General features: G+C 41.0%; 2 protein-coding genes across 19 annotated transcripts in view; one reads left to right on the forward strand and one right to left on the reverse strand.

The window, feature by feature from the left end:
• The window catches only part of IL1RAPL2 (interleukin 1 receptor accessory protein like 2), a 413,104-nt gene that overhangs the window by 86,910 nt on the left and 308,827 nt on the right, over nt 1-17,367 (reverse strand). The gene's annotated exons all lie outside the window — the stretch shown is intronic.
• The window catches only part of LOC142467525 (uncharacterized), a 68,760-nt gene that overhangs the window by 40,320 nt on the left and 11,073 nt on the right, over nt 1-17,367 (forward strand). For 11 of the 15 annotated variants that reach the window (XR_012788415.1, XR_012788414.1, XR_012788417.1 and 8 more), the window contains 4 exons: nt 5,413-5,606; nt 6,789-6,841; nt 9,347-10,521; nt 11,174-11,314. Coding sequence is in view for 8 of the 15 variants with exons in the window: in XM_075573325.1 (XP_075429440.1) it covers nt 11,278-11,314 (37 nt within the window). In the remaining 7 variants the exon portion in view is untranslated. Of the gene's footprint in view, nt 1-5,412; nt 5,607-6,788; nt 6,842-7,961; nt 8,042-9,346; nt 10,522-11,173; nt 11,315-12,214; nt 15,613-17,367 lie in introns of those variants that run through there. The other 4 variants (XR_012788419.1, XR_012788420.1, XM_075573330.1 and 1 more) reach the window with 4 other exon arrangements.

The following is a 17,367-nucleotide window of genomic DNA, read 5'->3' on the forward strand; positions in this document are numbered from 1 at the left end:
TATTCAATTATTCCAGATGTAGCACCAGACCCCTCATTTGGACATACTTACCCATATGACACTAGCTGAGCAGGGGTCCCTCCTCTCCCGCCCCCTTTCCCCCCAATGTTTATCTAGACTTGTCTTGTAAGCTGAACTAGGACCCAGAGGAGCAACACACAAACTGATCATTTCAGAATTTTATTTCATAATTTAATGTTTGAATATACTGTGCACAAGTTGTGCTTTTTATTTTATTTTTGTATTCACTATAAACTATCTGTTTGCTCATTTATAAAAATAAAAGGAGCCCATCGAACCATTCCAAAGAACTCTGGTGCTTGACTGGCTATAGATTTGCTCTTGCCAAATTGAGTATTCATTTAAACGCCCGTTTTGGCAGTGACATGCTCTCGATCAGGACAATTTATTTTTCTAAACCTTACATAAACCTAGCGCATAATGAAACGAGAGTTTCGTTAAAAAGGGATTTGGTTGTTTTTCAATCTGGTTGGTTTTTGCCTGCATTCTTCCACCCACTGTTGGACTTACAGTATTTATGTCTTGGCTTTCGTGATCTCATTTACAGCATAGTAGCTGTCATTACTTTATATCTAGTCTCAATACCAGGGGTGCTCAACTCCAGTCCGCAAGCCCCTTCAACAGGTCAGGTTTTCAGTCTTTGACTGAGCCACCTGTGCTGAAGCTGGGATATCCTAAAAACCTGACCTGTTGCGGGGGCCCCTGTACAACCACGGATTGCCACTTTATCTTACACAAAAAAAAAAAAAAAAGTTGAGTGCCAATGGGTGCAAGTGATACATATTATAAGCTAAAACAATATGCATCAAATATACATTACCTCCCCATAACTATATACAGTATATAATATGTAATATTTCCATTCTTTATAAGAAAGGAATATACTGTTTGCCTGGTTTCTAAACCACACTTCCATCTGCGGAATGTTCTATATATATATATATATTAAGACTGTGACAAATACAGTCGTTACCTTTTTTAATGCGGGTAGCGGCAGCAAAGCAGGACACAGTGATGTTGATCAGGTGCATGTAATCATCGGATGCGACATTATTACCTAAAAAGGTTCGGTCCTGTTGTGAATATAAAATTGCCGCGTTCTATTCTGTGTTGTAATGATAATGTTGTTTGGATTCAGGTGTCTCCAAAGCAGAACCAGTTTTATACAGTGGGGATTTGTGAAATAAAAAAGTTGGACTAAATGCCGATAAAATTACAGCAGAGTAATAACAAGCATAAGCCGTAGCATTATTTTCTGACTGCTGTTTATCAGTTTATCAGTTTCGTCGTTAATACAAGGCTTCAAAAGTCTGGCTAAGGCCACGCTTATGTGCCGGTGACGCGATGCCTCCCGAAAAGAAATGCATGCTCTTATAGCAGGCGAGACGGGGACGTGGCGGAGCGATTTTTTGCAGCTGGGAATATTTGATTTTTCATGGGCTGTCGCCTCATGTGACAGCCCCTGAACCAATCAATGTTCTGGTCGCTCGCGACGCCGCCGCAAAGCGAAATACAACTTTCGCAAGCGGCGACGGGTGACGTCACGCGTCGCGGTCACTGTACGAGCGGCCTAAGCCTCAACCCTGAGTGGCAATGACAGAAAGATGCCATGTAACCCTACTGTTGGGGACTTGGAAAATAAGTTCTAAGAAGAGATCAGGCTGAGATAAAATAACCATTCTTTCTATTTTAATATATTTAGGCTAAATGCTATATTTTGACATCAACATTATGGTTGCTGTATACATAGTGAAACCTCATTACATTCAAGTTTTGCTATCCAGAAGCAAAGCAGCCGTCAAAACACTGTTGCAAACATCTGCAGAAAAACCTATTAAATCTTTATTTAAGCATATGGCAAGCAATATCTCCTAAAATTTGTTTCACTACTAACTTGGAACCAAATAATAGGAATGCAATCATATGGGACTCAATAGACTGATTATGTAACTCAACCAGAAAATGTCTGAAAAGGAGTTCAGTCCCTCCAGGACTGTATCATTTATGTTCATTCTTTTATCCTGTTGAAAGGGATTATTTCAAGCAGCAAAGTGTACTTTACAAGCGAGACAATACAGTACAGGGAATAATAGTACAATAAGTGCAACAAATAAGATCAGACAATAGGAAAGGAAATCCCTGTCCCGTAGAGCTTACAATCTAAGTGGTGTGATGGAAGATTAACAGAGACAGCAGGTGAGGGAATAAGTGCAGTAGATGTCAGTCATGAGTGACTGTGGGCGTGGGGCAGTAGCCAGTAGTCTAAACTATTGGATCGCATCATTTAAGAGGTGAGTTTTAAGGTTACTCTTAAAGGTCGGGAGAGACGGTGTTTGGCGTATGCTGAGGGTGAGTGAGTTCCACAGGTAAGAGGCAATGAGGGGAAAGGTTTAAGGTGAGAGAGAGAGAGAGAGAGCAGTAGAGGGGAAAGGGGTGGAAGGGAGACAGTTGTGGGTAGAAAGGAGCAGGGACCTAACGAGAGTGTACTAATTTTCTTTCCATTTTCCTGCCAGTGGGTAGGCAATGATTCCATTGACTATACTGTATCTTTACAGGTATATTGAAGTATTGGAGTATAGTGGGCTGTAAAGTGTTACATGAAAACTCTTATTTGTGGCAGTGTTTCGTTTTACTGGGGCTTAGCTGAGGCTTTAACATTTTCTTCTTCATACATAGCTGTGCCAGTAGGTTCAAGTTTAAATGTCTTATGGAAACGCTCCTTAAAAACAGAAGGCGCACAATAAGCATTGACCTCTGTCTCCATTGTTTTAAACGCTTATTTCATGGTGCGACCTTTCCTACTACCACAAAGTTGTAACACGTACAGGGAAATACTATGAATCTTGCTCAATTTGTGGCAGATTTAAAATATTATTATTGTTTATATGTAAAGCACCAACATATTCCACAGCGCTGTACAATAAGGGTATAGAGTGATGTATAATGGATACACCGTTACATACAGGCGAGGACAGACATGCACAAACAAATGTAATGCGGGCCCTGCTCCAGAGAGCTTACACTCTAGAGGGAATAAGGGGCGATGTTGAAACGAGAAGGTAAGACGGCTGCAGTTTAGGACATTTGGGCGCGGCGGTTTCGCTGCAGGGACACTCAGCTGCCGTCCGCTTTGGCGATAAGGTAAGTCTCTAACCTTAGCTCTTACCCTAAGACACCCTAATCTTAACACCCAATACTAAGGCTCCCCCCTACCTTAAAAACCGCAGAAAGTGGCCGCTGAAAAAAGAACCCAAGTGATGTCCACAATAGTCATTGTTAGAAGCCAGCAAACACTTTACTTCCTATGAATCGCAGGAGTCATCCAATCCGCTCTACTCACCGTCATGCAAATTACAGTTTCTTTTCTATACACGATTCTTGGTTTAATGCCCAAACATTTATGATAGAGATAAAAAAAAAAAGGTACATTTGGTGTGTGCAAATCCATTTCTTAATTCCTTTCTATAGCCAAAAGCAGGACATATGAAGCGCTATCCCAGGGGTGGCCAACTCTGGTCCTCAAGGGCCACCAACAGGTCAGGTTTGCAGGATAGCCCTGCTTCAGCACAGGTGGCTCCATCAGTGGCTCATTCTTCGACTGAGCCACTGATGAAATCACCTGTACTGACGCACGAATATGTCCCAATACCTGACCTGTTGGTGGCCCTTGAGGACTGGAGTTGCCCATCCTTGATGTCGATCCATTCTACAGTATGTTGTGATACATTTTAAGGAACCAGCATTTGGGTTCTTCATAGATGAAATTGTAGTGTACAGAATGTCTAAAATCTCCAAGATTTCTTCTGTGTTTTAATTTTAATAAACCTATGGAGTTTTAAGAGCTCTATACAGTATACCTTCATCTATGACAAACGCTAATGTTGATACCTAAAAATTATAATAAGCCTACACCAAATCTACATTTCCCTGGCACAAGGACCTAACAGCTATGGGAACTTCCAATCATACATCTTTACAATATTTAGATTAATTGCGACAGAACAAATGGTCTTTGATCTATATCCCAGGATATAATCGCGTTGCTTGACAATGATGATAAATGAGTATATATAATGTGAGTTTGACGGCTAAATGTGAGAAAGTTAAAATAATTTTGAAATTAAAAAAAAAAACATTTGGATAGAGCGTTTGCATCTTGTCAATGTTTTCTTGAACTCACCAAGATTATTATCCTTAAAATAAATGCACAGAAATGTACAAATAAACAACAACACAGTAAAAAATGAATTAACCAAACCATCGATACGCAGTAAAAGTAGTAATCAGACATTGAGAATGTGTCTTTTAGGGCTGATTAAAGCTTTAGTCCAGATAGATATAATAAATATATTGTGCAAATGTGATGCTTTTCCATGTGGGGAAAAAAAATGTGCTGAGAAGATTAATTTATATTGGAAAAGTAATATCTTTGTAACTATAATCCTGCATATATATTATTGTAAAGAGAGTTGCCAAAGGTAATTGCATTATAAAAAAATGTAATATTTAAGATTAACTACCGATAAAGTATGGAATAAAAGATCACATTTTAAAATTTAATATTGTCATTCTTGTATACCTCTAAAAAAGCCTTTTCATGGATCATGAGGGAACAGGCGACAGAAACAGGTGGTCTATTACTATGTCCATTAAGCAAGAGATTTATGCAATACAAATCCATCTTGAGGCAATTAGGATAATCATTTTTTTCCCCTTTTTATGGTTTCATTGAAAACTTCAGGCAATAAAGCAATTAAAAAGTAACTATGTGAACGTTTATCTATCACAGCACAGACAAGCAGCACATTCTATTGTTAGGAACAATCTGGCTTTGTTTCCTTATAATATTACAAGCATAGGTACTAATTCACAGATATAAACAGATCAATGTACCTTTGTCTAAACTTTTTGTTTCTAAATGTGTTTTATTTGCAGGTTATTGTTTTCCGTTGTTTCCATGTGGCTGGAGTTTTCTTTCCTTTCCAATCAAAGTTTTCCATTGAATACAACAATTAGCACATACAATGGAGGACACAGAAGTTTGCGATCAAGAAAGATTAATAGCCAATCAAATCTTTCTGCAGGATACTATACTGCTACTGTATGATAAATAAGACTGTCATGATAGAGAGGTTTTGGCCCGGGATTAAAGGGGTTACACCCCATTTGGCCACCCTCTACTCTCACCTGGGAAGCAAGGGGTTAACTGGACTCAGGTCCAGCAATGTGTTTTTACCTTGCTTCAGTATCCAAATGTATATTCCCCTGTATAACTGTATTGTGTTATCCTGGTGTTTGCACTCACACATACAATAGGGTTGATGCGGGAGGGAAGGGGTTAATGTTAATTTAGTGATTATAGCCCTTTGTTCCCCTTTCCCGCCTTTTCAGGCTCCATTTTGCAGCCGTCCATAGGTCGCCATTGAGCCTCCATGCTTTCTAATGGCAGAAGTTGTGGTTTTGGACCTGTTTTCCAGCGCCGACCAGCAGGTGGGGTCCGAGAGGAGGAGCGGCGGTTTCCCATTGTTACTCAATGGGCTCATTGACTTCAATGGAGATTCCTCAACGCCGGCCTCGAGGAACAGGTTGGCAGCCATCCAAACAGCAGACCGCAAAAGCGGATACAATGTCCTTGAAAAGAGTTTAATCACTTCGGTCAAGTTCAAAGACAATTGGCATGGGAATCTTAAGTTCTAGGGCCCCTGGGAATAAAGTTCTTTTTGTCCCTAGCTCCTAGGAACCCCCACACACGATCCACACCGGGTCCAGGAATGAGAGACCCCCGTAAGGGGTCGAGCGGAGAAGGAGGGTCGCGCCATTGACTTCAATGGCGGAGCGGAGTTCCCATTGAATCTAATGGCGGCGTGCGCCATGCATTGTCTATGGTGGCACCGGCCATTGATTCCAATGGGGAAAAGCCGCGTGGCGAAAAAACGACTAAGTGTAAAATGATGAAAAATGTAAGTCCATATCTCCAGTTCTGGAATGATCAGGGGGATGGGATTTGGGTGGCATGTAGCCCAGGTTCTGGCTTTAATGCATGACCCTTCCCAGCCCCCTCCGACCAACCTGACGGAGTGTGGACGAATGGAAAGATTTGTGTTTTTTTCCCATAGACTTTAATGGCGGCGGTTTCTCCATTGAAAGCCTATAGCGGGAAATCCCATTGACGGCAACGGCGGAACCCGCCATTCAACGCTATGGTGGCGAACCCTGTTGATTTTAATGGGGATTTAGTGAAAAGCAGAGATTCATTTTTAAAGGGACGAATCCTGTATTTTAAAAAATGTATTAAAGTGCATTTCTGTATCTCTGGTTCTGGAGGTCCCAGAGAGTTGTAATTTGGCCAATATGTAGGGTCACTATAGGCTTTAATAACTGGCAGATTTCGACCCACTGGACCCACCAAAATGGAACTTATTAATATGTAAAGATATTAAAGTGTGTATAGGATTTTGGATCTGCTCTGAAAATGCAGACCCCATCTGCTATGCTAATAGGGCAGGAAGAGCATCGTGAAAGAATTAGCATAGCCCGGTGATCAAAAGTGAACTGCCCTAATTGTTTATACTGGGGGCAGGAACAAAGGAACTGAGTGTTTTTAAGTGTGATACTTCACACTTACAAGGGAAGCCAAAATCTGCTTCAAAGAGATTTTTCTAGCCAACTCTGCGCCAAGGTTTGAGAATAAAGGGTTGAAATGGTATATAAGTCAGAGTCACCCCTTACTCAATGTCCTTCATGTCTTTCGTGTCTTGATTATGAAGATTGCTGTATGAACTGCCAGTCCAGATATGACTGTATCATCATTCCATCTGAAGTAAGTGCTATATTTTGCCTGTTATTTGTATAATCTGTTGTGTTCACCTTTTTCAAGGAATAAATTATATTTTATCATATCTAAGCCTCGTCCAGTTCAACCCAGTTATATTTTTGGTGGTGTATTATTATAGCCTGTCACAAAGCTCCCGTCACAAACACCCAGTGAGAAATGTACCAAATTAAGTGGCCAAATCCATTGTGTTAAATTCAATATACGCAAATATATATGTATACATGTGTAGTATATAAAAATACCACTTGTGGTGCATTCACATGTCTCAGACAGGTTTGCAACCCTGTCTTTCCCCATTGTCGCTTAGCAAACCGTGCTTCCACTGCAGCAAGGGATTCTGCGTAAGGACATGCAAATGAGCACAGAGTATACATGTATCATTTTATTACTATTAGTGCAAACAGTGTAAGCATCGCTTTACAAAACAACGATATAGGGAAAATAAAGTACAAACAGTGGAGGGAGATAAGGGCAGCAAGTTCACTACAACATAAGGCCTCAATACTTATCTTGAATCATACTGTATCTTTTATTTTTTATTTATTTTTCAAAAAAAACTTGAAGGGGATAGAGAAAATAAAAAGAAGGGGGGTAGGGGAAGGGAAGGGGGTACCACCAATTACAACAACAGTATCAGATACACAATATCATAAAATAACACCATCATAAATAATGCCACAATCCACACCCTTGCTGTACCTCCCAGATTCGGTCTACTCCTAGAACCTTTCCAGTTCTCATTAAAATTCCCCCGAAGGGGAGCTGGATCTCTTATCTCTCCCTGATAAACCAGGGTTCCCATACTTGATAAAAATTACTCGATTTATGTCTTAGAAACGCCATTCATCTCTCCATTGGTTGGCCCTCATTTACTTCCCGAATAATCTCTCTCCTAGAGGGAGGTTGAGTCTTTTTCCATGCCCCTGCAATCGAATGTCTTGCTGCAGTCAGAAGATGTGGCACCAATGTGTTTGTATTTCGGTGCATATTTGTATGACCACGTATTTTTTTATAACTCTCATTTTTATTTGGTATTACAGAGCATACATAATATCACCACCTATTGGCATACGTTACAGAATACACAATTTTGTCATCAAAACAGTGACATGTAGACAAGACATGAGACAGACGTAACGAACCACACGTAAACCACATCACTAAGACGGACAGGACAAACTAGACTGGGGTGAGACACATTAGGGTGGGTGGGGGTGGGGGGCACCTGTAGCTGCTGCCTCGGAGCGGAGGATCTGCTATTAGCTCTATGTGTACGCTAGGGTGTGTTGTGGATATCCCAGTGCTTCCATGTTCTCCGTCGCTATGTCATCATCCCGTCTGATGACCACGTATTTAATGGGCCACAAGATTTGGATTCAAATTTGAACCATTTCCAACTTGTTTTTGTTTTTACGTATTTTACTGCTGGTCAAAAGTCAAGACAATTTTTTTTTCCACCTGAAATTCTGAACTTGACTTTGGGCCAATTACCAATTAGTAGATATCCAAGGCCAACTTTAGAGACAGGCGAATGTGTCGAAATTAAATTCACAGGTTTTGTTCTCTACATATTTCAGAAAATATTAGAAAATTTATGAATTTTTGTCATCTTTCTTTGATTTTTTTTAAAATTGTGACTATTCGTAGTTTAAAAAAAACTAGCGGGACTTTTTTTTTTTTTTTTGGAACTCCAATTAATTTGCAAATATCAAAAAATGCGAATTTTTTTTTTACGGCAAATTCTAAATCGGGGCCAAAAAAGTGCCCAGCTCTAGTCCTGTTCTGACCCGTACAACATTGAATATGAAAATATCAAAGTTAAGGTGGGCAGCAATGGAGGTAGACAGTCAGTCACACATCTGTTGCCTTAAAGTGGAGAATTTTGTATGTATGTATGTACTGTATATATTTATTTATATAGCGCCATTAATGTACATAGCGCATCACAGCAGTAACACATGGGACATAACAATATAAATAACAAATAATACAAATAACACAGAATGGGAAGAAACGCTTCAGACATAAAAGTAACATTTAGGAAAAGAAGTCCCTGTCCTAAAGAGCTTACAATCTAATTGGTAAGTAGGTGGAACGTATAGAGACAATAGGAGGGTGTTCTGGTAAGTGCGTCGGCAATGGACCACGGTCGATGTACAGTATCAGCCATGGAGCTACCCATATGCTTCGATAAAGAGGTGTGTTTGAAGGTGGGTCTTAAAGGTGGATAGAGAGGGTGCTAGTCGGACATTGAGGGGAAGGGCATTCCAGAGGAGTGGGGCAGTCAGTGAGAAAGGTTTAAGGTGGGAGAGGGCTTTAGATACAAAACTGTGCACATTGAAGGGGAAAGGTTAAGGAAGATCCCAACTTTGGCAATCATGAATAAATTAATTGAATATAGCAGCACTGATAATACATTAAATATTTAATTTGTAAATACATTTTGTTGCACCAAAAATGAAAATGTAATCGTATTCTATTCTATTCCAGACTTTGATCTAACAAGCAGAGGAACCGCACGGTGTCATATGTGCAATGAAAATCAGATAAATTGGAACTGACAAAGCAAGACGATTTGGAAAGTTTACCAAGTTCAAATAAAGTGCATTTTATAGTTCATATCCACAGCTGCATTCATGCAAAATGTCATGGAAATCAGTGTTACATCTTCAGTGCAGAATGGCCCTAAAACTTTTCTTTATTGAGCACTTGATGGCCCAGTTTCTGCCGTGTGCTTTGTGTTTATTGTAAGAAAACTCTGTAATGTTATAAGTGCCATCTTTGTGCTCATTTTCACACGGGTAAAGGGATCGCCATCATTTTCAGGCGCGCTTTGCTTACATGAGCTTTTATCAAATTGTGTATTCTTCGGGAGACCAGGTCCTCTGGAGGTGTAACTAGAGAGGGGCGAATCCGCCAAAAATTTGCTTCCCGGATTTTTGCTGATGTAACCCCCAAAAATCCGGCGGTTTCAATCCGTGTGAATTCATCAAAATCCGCCATTGGATACAATCCGTGGCCGGATCTGTGGAATCCTATCTGTGGATTTAGCGATTCTGTTGGCGGATTCTTAAGAATGATTATTATAAGGATAATTATAAGGATAATTATAAGGATAATTATAAGGATAATTATAAGGATAATTATAAGGATTATTATAAGGATTATTATAAGGATAATTATAAGGATTATTATAAGGATAATTATAAGGATAATTATAAGGATTATTATAAGGATAATTATAAGGATTATTATAAGGATTATTATAAGGATAATTATAAGGATAATTATAAGGATTATTATAAGGATTATTATAAGGATTCTTAAGAATCTGCCAACAGATCGCTGAATACGCACATTGGATTCTACAGATCCGTCCACGGGTCGCGGAATCCGCTGAGTGTATTGGTAGTAATAATAATTAAAAAGTCTGCACAATGCGAATTTCCCTTTTACAGATTGATCCGCGGACCAAAGAAACCGGTCAATGCACTGCGGATCCAAGTACGCCCCACAAATTTGCCCATCATTAGGTGTGAGTCCATAAATATCAGAAGGGGACATTTGGATGCAGCTGTCTCGCCGCGACCACGGCCCCGCTGGCATTCGGCCGCAGGGGGATCCGTTGCTGCAGCTGCTCCACCGCCGGATGCTTCCACAATAAGGCAAGTTTTAGGGTAGGGGGTTAACTTTAGGAGTTTCGGCGGTTAGGGTAGGGGGTTAACTTTAGGGGTTTCGGCGGTTAGGGTAGGGGGTTAACTTTAGGGGTTTTAGTGGCTAGGGTAGGGGGTTAAGTCTAGGGGTTTCATGGTAAAGGGTTGAAGTTTTTAGGGTAGCAGTATTAGGGGTTAAGATTTGGGGGTTTTCGGGTAAGGGCTAAGGTCAGTGACTTACCTTAGTGGTTACGCAGCCGGCGGCAGAGGATCCTGCCTGCGGTGAGGTCACTTGCGGCGAAACACCAGTGGAGATTTGCTCGCGACAAAACAGCCACGGCCAAATGTCCTAAACGGCTTAAATGTATCCTGGTGGCGGCCGTGTAATTGGAGTGTTGGGTGAGAGTTTTTGGGGGTGCGTACTTATTTTAGTGCCCTGTGGGTAGGTGAGAGACAAACTGGGTAGCTGATTTGTGGTTCACCCCTTACACACACACACACACACACACACACACACACACACACACACACACACACACACACACACACACACACACACACATACACACACACACACACACACACACACGCACACACGGGCAGGTGTGTACCTGACACAATCTTTTCAGACATATTTCTAAACTGCGGCATTATCCCCCCACAGGTTGGTGAAAACGGAACAGTGCGCCGCTATCTCAAAACACCCAATAAATACCCAGCACCCAGAACCATCGTATTCATGGCCTTCAATCTTTTCAGAAGGTGCTGATGAGTAAAAAGAGTACTGAACATCCAAAGAAAAAAGGTCAGCTTACAGTGCAGTGCAGGCACACACTGCTAACAACTTCAGCTGTAAAAATACTAAAGATCTTTCTTATAGATTTATTTTAACAATACTGACATGTTCCTGCTTTGTGCAAGTCCAAAGACCTTGGCGTTATAACTAACTGAAAAACAGTCACTGACTTATCTCACCTTTTTTTTTTTTTTCCAAAAAGCACGGTAATGAGAGAAAGCTGAGCAGCAATTGTCATGACGTGTCATTTAAGAGATGGCCTTGACACTCGAATCCTTAGGTCAATGCAATAATGTCCGTTTTGTCAGGGCAAATGTATGTGGATCAGAAGTTAATTGTGTGAATTTTAAGCGCTTGTCTGAAGTGTTGAAAGGCAACAATTCCAAGAGAGCAGGAACATGAGGAAATTGAAATGCGCGGCTTATTTACACATAAATCTTGCTTACGCTGCTTCCAAATCAAACCACAAAATAGCCGTTCTGCATGCTACCATTTTTTGGGGTGAGTTGCCAATTAAAGGAGACAGGATTTAACTAAATAAACTGTAACCCACACTGATCCCCACCCCCTTACCTTGGTGGTAATATGTTACATTTAGGTGAGAAATGGTGCTCAAAATCGCCTGTATCCAAAATATCAAAAATATGAATGTATAAGAATGTATAAGTCCATCAATATCCGGATAACATAATGAGTGTCCAGAGAGACAAAATTCCATATACAATGCATTCCAGAGAGGGATAAATGCCTAGTGCTGTCTACCTGACAACCACATGATGTGGAATCAGTATATTCCCAATTAGGCATAAATGTTATTTGATAGACGACACCGGGAATTGAACCAGGTTCCCCTGCTAACTCAGTGCCAGTTAGTGTCTTTACTCACTGAGCAACTCCTTCTCCCTGTAGAATATAATGTATCTGCTGAGTTGCACTGACTGAAAGATTGATTGAAACTTCCAGGCTGCCATTTAGTGAACCCTAGGAAACAGGATATTTGCTGATCGCTCACGGGAGAACAAATCGACCGGCAGTTTAGGTAATTAATTTTCAATAAAGGTAATCAAAGGCTGCATATAGTAAAACAATTTTTTTAAGTTCCCCTCTGCCTGCCTCTTTTTTATTCAGTCTTTGCTACATGATGCCGGTTTTTCAGTAAAGATATGTGTCACTTTTAACATGAGTATCCTATAGATGTAGCATCTGCTCTATTAACCCCCAACCCCCTAATTAGGTGTTAGTGGATATTGAGACCACGATAACCAACTCTCTAGATTATTTATTCAAGAGATTCCCTGGTTTCTAGCAGAAGAGTTGATCATGTTCCTAGAAAAGAATTCCCTGGTCATTAGAAGTCTGATGGATTTCAGAGATCTTCCTAGAAGAAGCTTTCACACATTGGCTAGTAAGGTCAAGACAGCATGTTAGATAGTCGTGGAGGTGATGGAGACCTTTAAGAGTCTACTTTTAACAACCCTTAATAGTGTATAAAAGGTTGTTTTTTAAATAACGAAGCAAGAAGTGATTATGAGATTAGAAGATCTTGAATGCACCTTTAACATTACTTCCTTTAAAATATTCCTACACATGCAAAATAATAATGGTGTTTAATGAACGTTCTAATACGGTACTTAAAGTCTTTCAAATGCTGTTATAGCGCCAATAGGAAGCTATTTAATTAGACAGAAGGCCATAATAATGGAATAAACCATTCTATGGTCATTGCACTAAAAATCTGTGAAGATCACCTTGACACATATTATTGTATGATGGAACTAATTACATTTCAGTGTTGAGAACAAATTGGGATATTGTATGTATCAAGGGTCACAAAAGTGTATTATGTGTTATGACATTTGGTTTACTCGGCGCATCGATTCCTTGGTGCTGCGTCAATGTATCAATGTGCCTGCTTTGCATCAAATGTTCTCACTTTGCAGAGAACGATATGAGCAGTTGTGTTAAAGGTGCAGTTCAAGCTGTCGTTTAAAAAAAATTCAATATGTGCATCAATACAATCTGCACACTGACAAGTGATTAGCTAAGTTGCCGATCGATTCGTTCTCCTGTAATCGATCGCTGAAGATTCGGCTCTGGGTTCACTAAATGCATCCTGGGTCCTTTCCTGCTGCACTGAGTTAGATCATGTGACCAGGCAGGCACTAGATTCAATTGGTTCACTGCTGGAGAGAGGGCAGGGCTAAAAAATGTGATGCTGTTTCATAAGGGGGAGGGGTTGTGACTTTGTAAATGGTTGCTATAGGAACAAAAATGCTGGTTACATCAGAATACATTAAAAATGTCCTTAAAATTGTTTTATTTTTTATTATTTTAAATGCTACATGTATTTTCTCACAGTACAGAACTGATTTATTTAAATTTAAAAAAAGCCACACATGTAGCATATTGCTTGAACTGCAGCTTTAAGAGCAGTTAGTGACAGGATAGTTTGCAGGTTGCAGAAACACTCCATTAATTTGCACTCTCAGGGTTCCAGGTGATTTTTTTTGCACAACTACACATTCTAATGAAAATGTGCATATATTTTTTTAATCAGATTTTATTTCCCCCCCCCTCCCCCCCAATCAATTCATGTTATTTCATAGTAAACTTCAAGACACGGGCAGCAGACCGAAAGCAGTTTTTGCAGAGCGGTTAATGAAATGTTTTCTGCATAATGAAAGTTGAATACTCTGGTTTCACTTTTCTGTTTAGTTTCCTCTTTTAAATGTGTGGAAAGAATGAGTCAAATTGGCAAATTGGCAAGTCAAATATGCAAATATGTACATAATGAGAACAAACTAATTACACTGGGTTGTGCATTGTATCCATTGATCCATTCATCCTAAAAAGTGTATTTTCATCATAAATTTACACTATCATTTTCTCGATGTAGATTTGTCACAAAAAAAGATTGCATTGTCTGTCTTTTTTTTTACAAATATAGGTGCATTTTGAAGGTCACCTTGCTCTATTTTGACATTCTGCACAAAGGACAATATGGCTTATATTGAGGCACAATGCCCCTGATCCACAAAGCTCCGATATTGATTTATCCAGGTGTTAACTTAAGTTAATGCATCGTTAAATGCTAACAGGCTCTTCAAAGCTCACCAGTGCAGTGTTAGGCTGCGTTTATAGAAGGCGTGCGCGCAACAAAGCACATGGTGACGCGCACGCCTGTTGCTCGAGCGATCCCTGCACTGAGGTCCGAGGCGATGGGGAGTAGTGGCGGAGGCGCGTCACAAGGCTGGTTCGCCCTCATTGACTGAACCACTCGTGCCGCGGCCCTGACGCGGCCATTGTGCGAAAAGCCAAAATCATTTGTCTTTTCAAAAACCTGCTGCGCGGTTGCTCTGCATCGCTCGTGCGGTCGCATAGAGAAGGTCTGTTGTTCGTGCCGCGCGCACACAACCACACCCACTATAATCAGAGCCTTAAGTGCTGTTTTCTGCTGTAATGGACCCTTGCGTTCGCTTTAGCGGCTGTTAATGCAAAGGAAGTGTTCCCTGTAACAAAGCTTATCCACAGCGCTTTGTTATAGTTAACGCAGGGATTTAACGAAGCGGGGAGAGAGGGAGACTTACAGTAACATGCCGTTAACCCTACACTAATGAGATCATCAACGGCTGTTGTTTTTGCATTTATTTCGCTTTGTTGATTGGCATTAACCTCAGGGAACATAACGTCTGCAACAGATTTTGATAACCTGATGTTAAGAGCCCGGAATTATCGCAGCTCTCTGTATCGGGGGCCCCTATCTCTGATCTGCGAAATATGGTCAAAAGTGTGAAGCCGTCACTCATAACCCTAAAAAAAATGCTTGTTCAAAATAGTATAAGACTTGAAGGTGTGAGATCAATAATTTATGTTGATGTGACACATTCTATTAATTTAACACGACAGTAGTGCTTTTTAATGCATCATAAATGGAAAAATAAAAGAGACCTTTTTAAGTGCTATTGCTCTGTTCTGCATGTGCCTTTAGGGTAACAAAAAAACGACCATCATTTCACCTTTTATAGCATAAATGTATTCACACCAGCCACGGAAGAAATCCTCAGGGAAGGTAGGGAACAGCAGAGAAGAATTTAGCAGAGTGCAAAGAGACACGTTTCCTCAAGAATAATTTTTTTTATACTTTCTGTAGCCTTTCCCATGACAAATACAAATCTATTACTTTTATTAGATGGTAAGAAAAATATGACATATCTGTCTATACTGTACTTGTGATTGGACCTTTTTTTTTAATTTAATTTCCTTCAGTCTGGGAAACTTTACAATAAAACACAAGATCAGGATTAAAAAGTGGTTAAAGCAATTATACAAATGTATGTATGGATTTTTCTATGTATTAGGGGCTTGGGGGAATTTGTACATGGGTTGGGGTATTTTTTATATGTATTGGGGAGGGTTGTTTTTTTATATGATGTGTGTGTGTGTGTATACATATATATATATATATATATATATATATATATATACACACACATATGTACTGTATATATATGTGTATGTATGTATGGTGGTTTATATGTATTGTTTTTTTATATGTATTGGGTACGTGGGTTTTTTGTTACATTTGGGGGAGGTTAGATATATATTTGGGGGGTGGGGATTTTTTTTGTAAGTATTTGGGGGTGGGAAGTTTTTTGCATTGGGGGTGGGAAGTTTTTTGGTATATATGTTGTGGGGGGAATTGTGTGAGGGGGAGGGAATGAGTGAGTGTGGGGTTATTGACGGAGGGAGAGGAGAGAGGAGGTGAGTGAGGAAAAGAGGGAGTAAGTGGGGGAGGGAAATACATGCGAAGCGGGTGAGTGAGAGTGGGTGGGACGGAAAGGAGAGAAATACATGGGAAGAGGGGGGAAAGAGATAGGCTTGTGAGGTGTGAAATGGGGGAGGCGAGGGGAGGGCTTGCAATACCGCCGTCACGGGGGGGCCCTGCTTAAAATGTTTGTCCTGGGCCCCACGATTTCTGTTGGCGGCTCTGCTCAGACAGGTCTGCAACCCTGCCTTTCCCCATTGTCTCTTAGCATACAGTGCTTCCATTGCAGCCAGGGATTCTGGGAAAAGACATGCATGTTCTCATTTACATATCATTTCCCAGAATCCCTAGCTGCAGTAGAAGCATTGTTTGCTAAGCGATAATGGGGAAAAGCAGGGTTGCAGACCTGTCTGAGACGTGTGAACGTGCTCACAAGTGATATTTTTATTCATTGCAAATATAGAGACCATGTGGATCTGTTTCTTGGTGCGAGAGAGGCACCATTTCAAACAGGAATTCTGGCAAAAAATATAAACATATATATTGGTTCCATATTTGGAACCAGAGGGGCCTCCGTAGCTGAACCGTGTTATTTGTAGCACAGGGTTCTTCCCGAGCAAATTACTGATTTCTGTGCTGGGGCCTTTCCTGCGGAATCAAACACCGTCACCGCTGTTGACCCGCAGGAACCTGCAAACAATTATGTCGCTGCTTCCACTTAAACCCAGGGTTCCGCAAGATAGAGCACCGGCATTGATGAGCACAGTGGTTAATATTTTGGGAACTGGGGGGACCCCCTGTTTCCCTTTGTGTAAAATAATTAATTAAAATATATTTCTTACTAGCTGAGAGACCCGGCGTTGCCCGGGATGTAATTTTGGGGGGGCGTACGACAGGGTTAGGCTTCCCCCCCTTGACAGCTAGGTGGGTGACTGAGTTGACTGAGTGTGTGGGTGACTGGGTGGGTGTGTGACACTTGACTGAGTGGGTGGGTGACTGAGTGGGTGGGTGACTTTGGGTCGGTTTGACTTTGGGTCGGTGGGTGTGTGACTTTGGGTCGGTGGGTATGTGACTTTGGGTCGGTGGGTGGGTGACTTTGGGTCGGTTTGACTTTGGGTCGGTGGGTGGGTGACTTTGGGTCGGTGGGTGACTTTGGGTCGGTGGTTGGGTGGGTGAGTTGGGTCGGTGGGTGGGTGAGTGGGAGACTGACTGGGTGGGTGAGTGACTGACTGGGTGGGTGGGTCAGTGGGTGACTGACTGGGTGGGTGAGTGGGTGACTGACTGGGTGGGTGAGTGG

Source organism: Ascaphus truei, chromosome 16 (assembly GCF_040206685.1).
Source record: "Ascaphus truei isolate aAscTru1 chromosome 16, aAscTru1.hap1, whole genome shotgun sequence".
Lineage (NCBI taxonomy): Eukaryota > Metazoa > Chordata > Amphibia > Anura > Ascaphidae > Ascaphus > Ascaphus truei.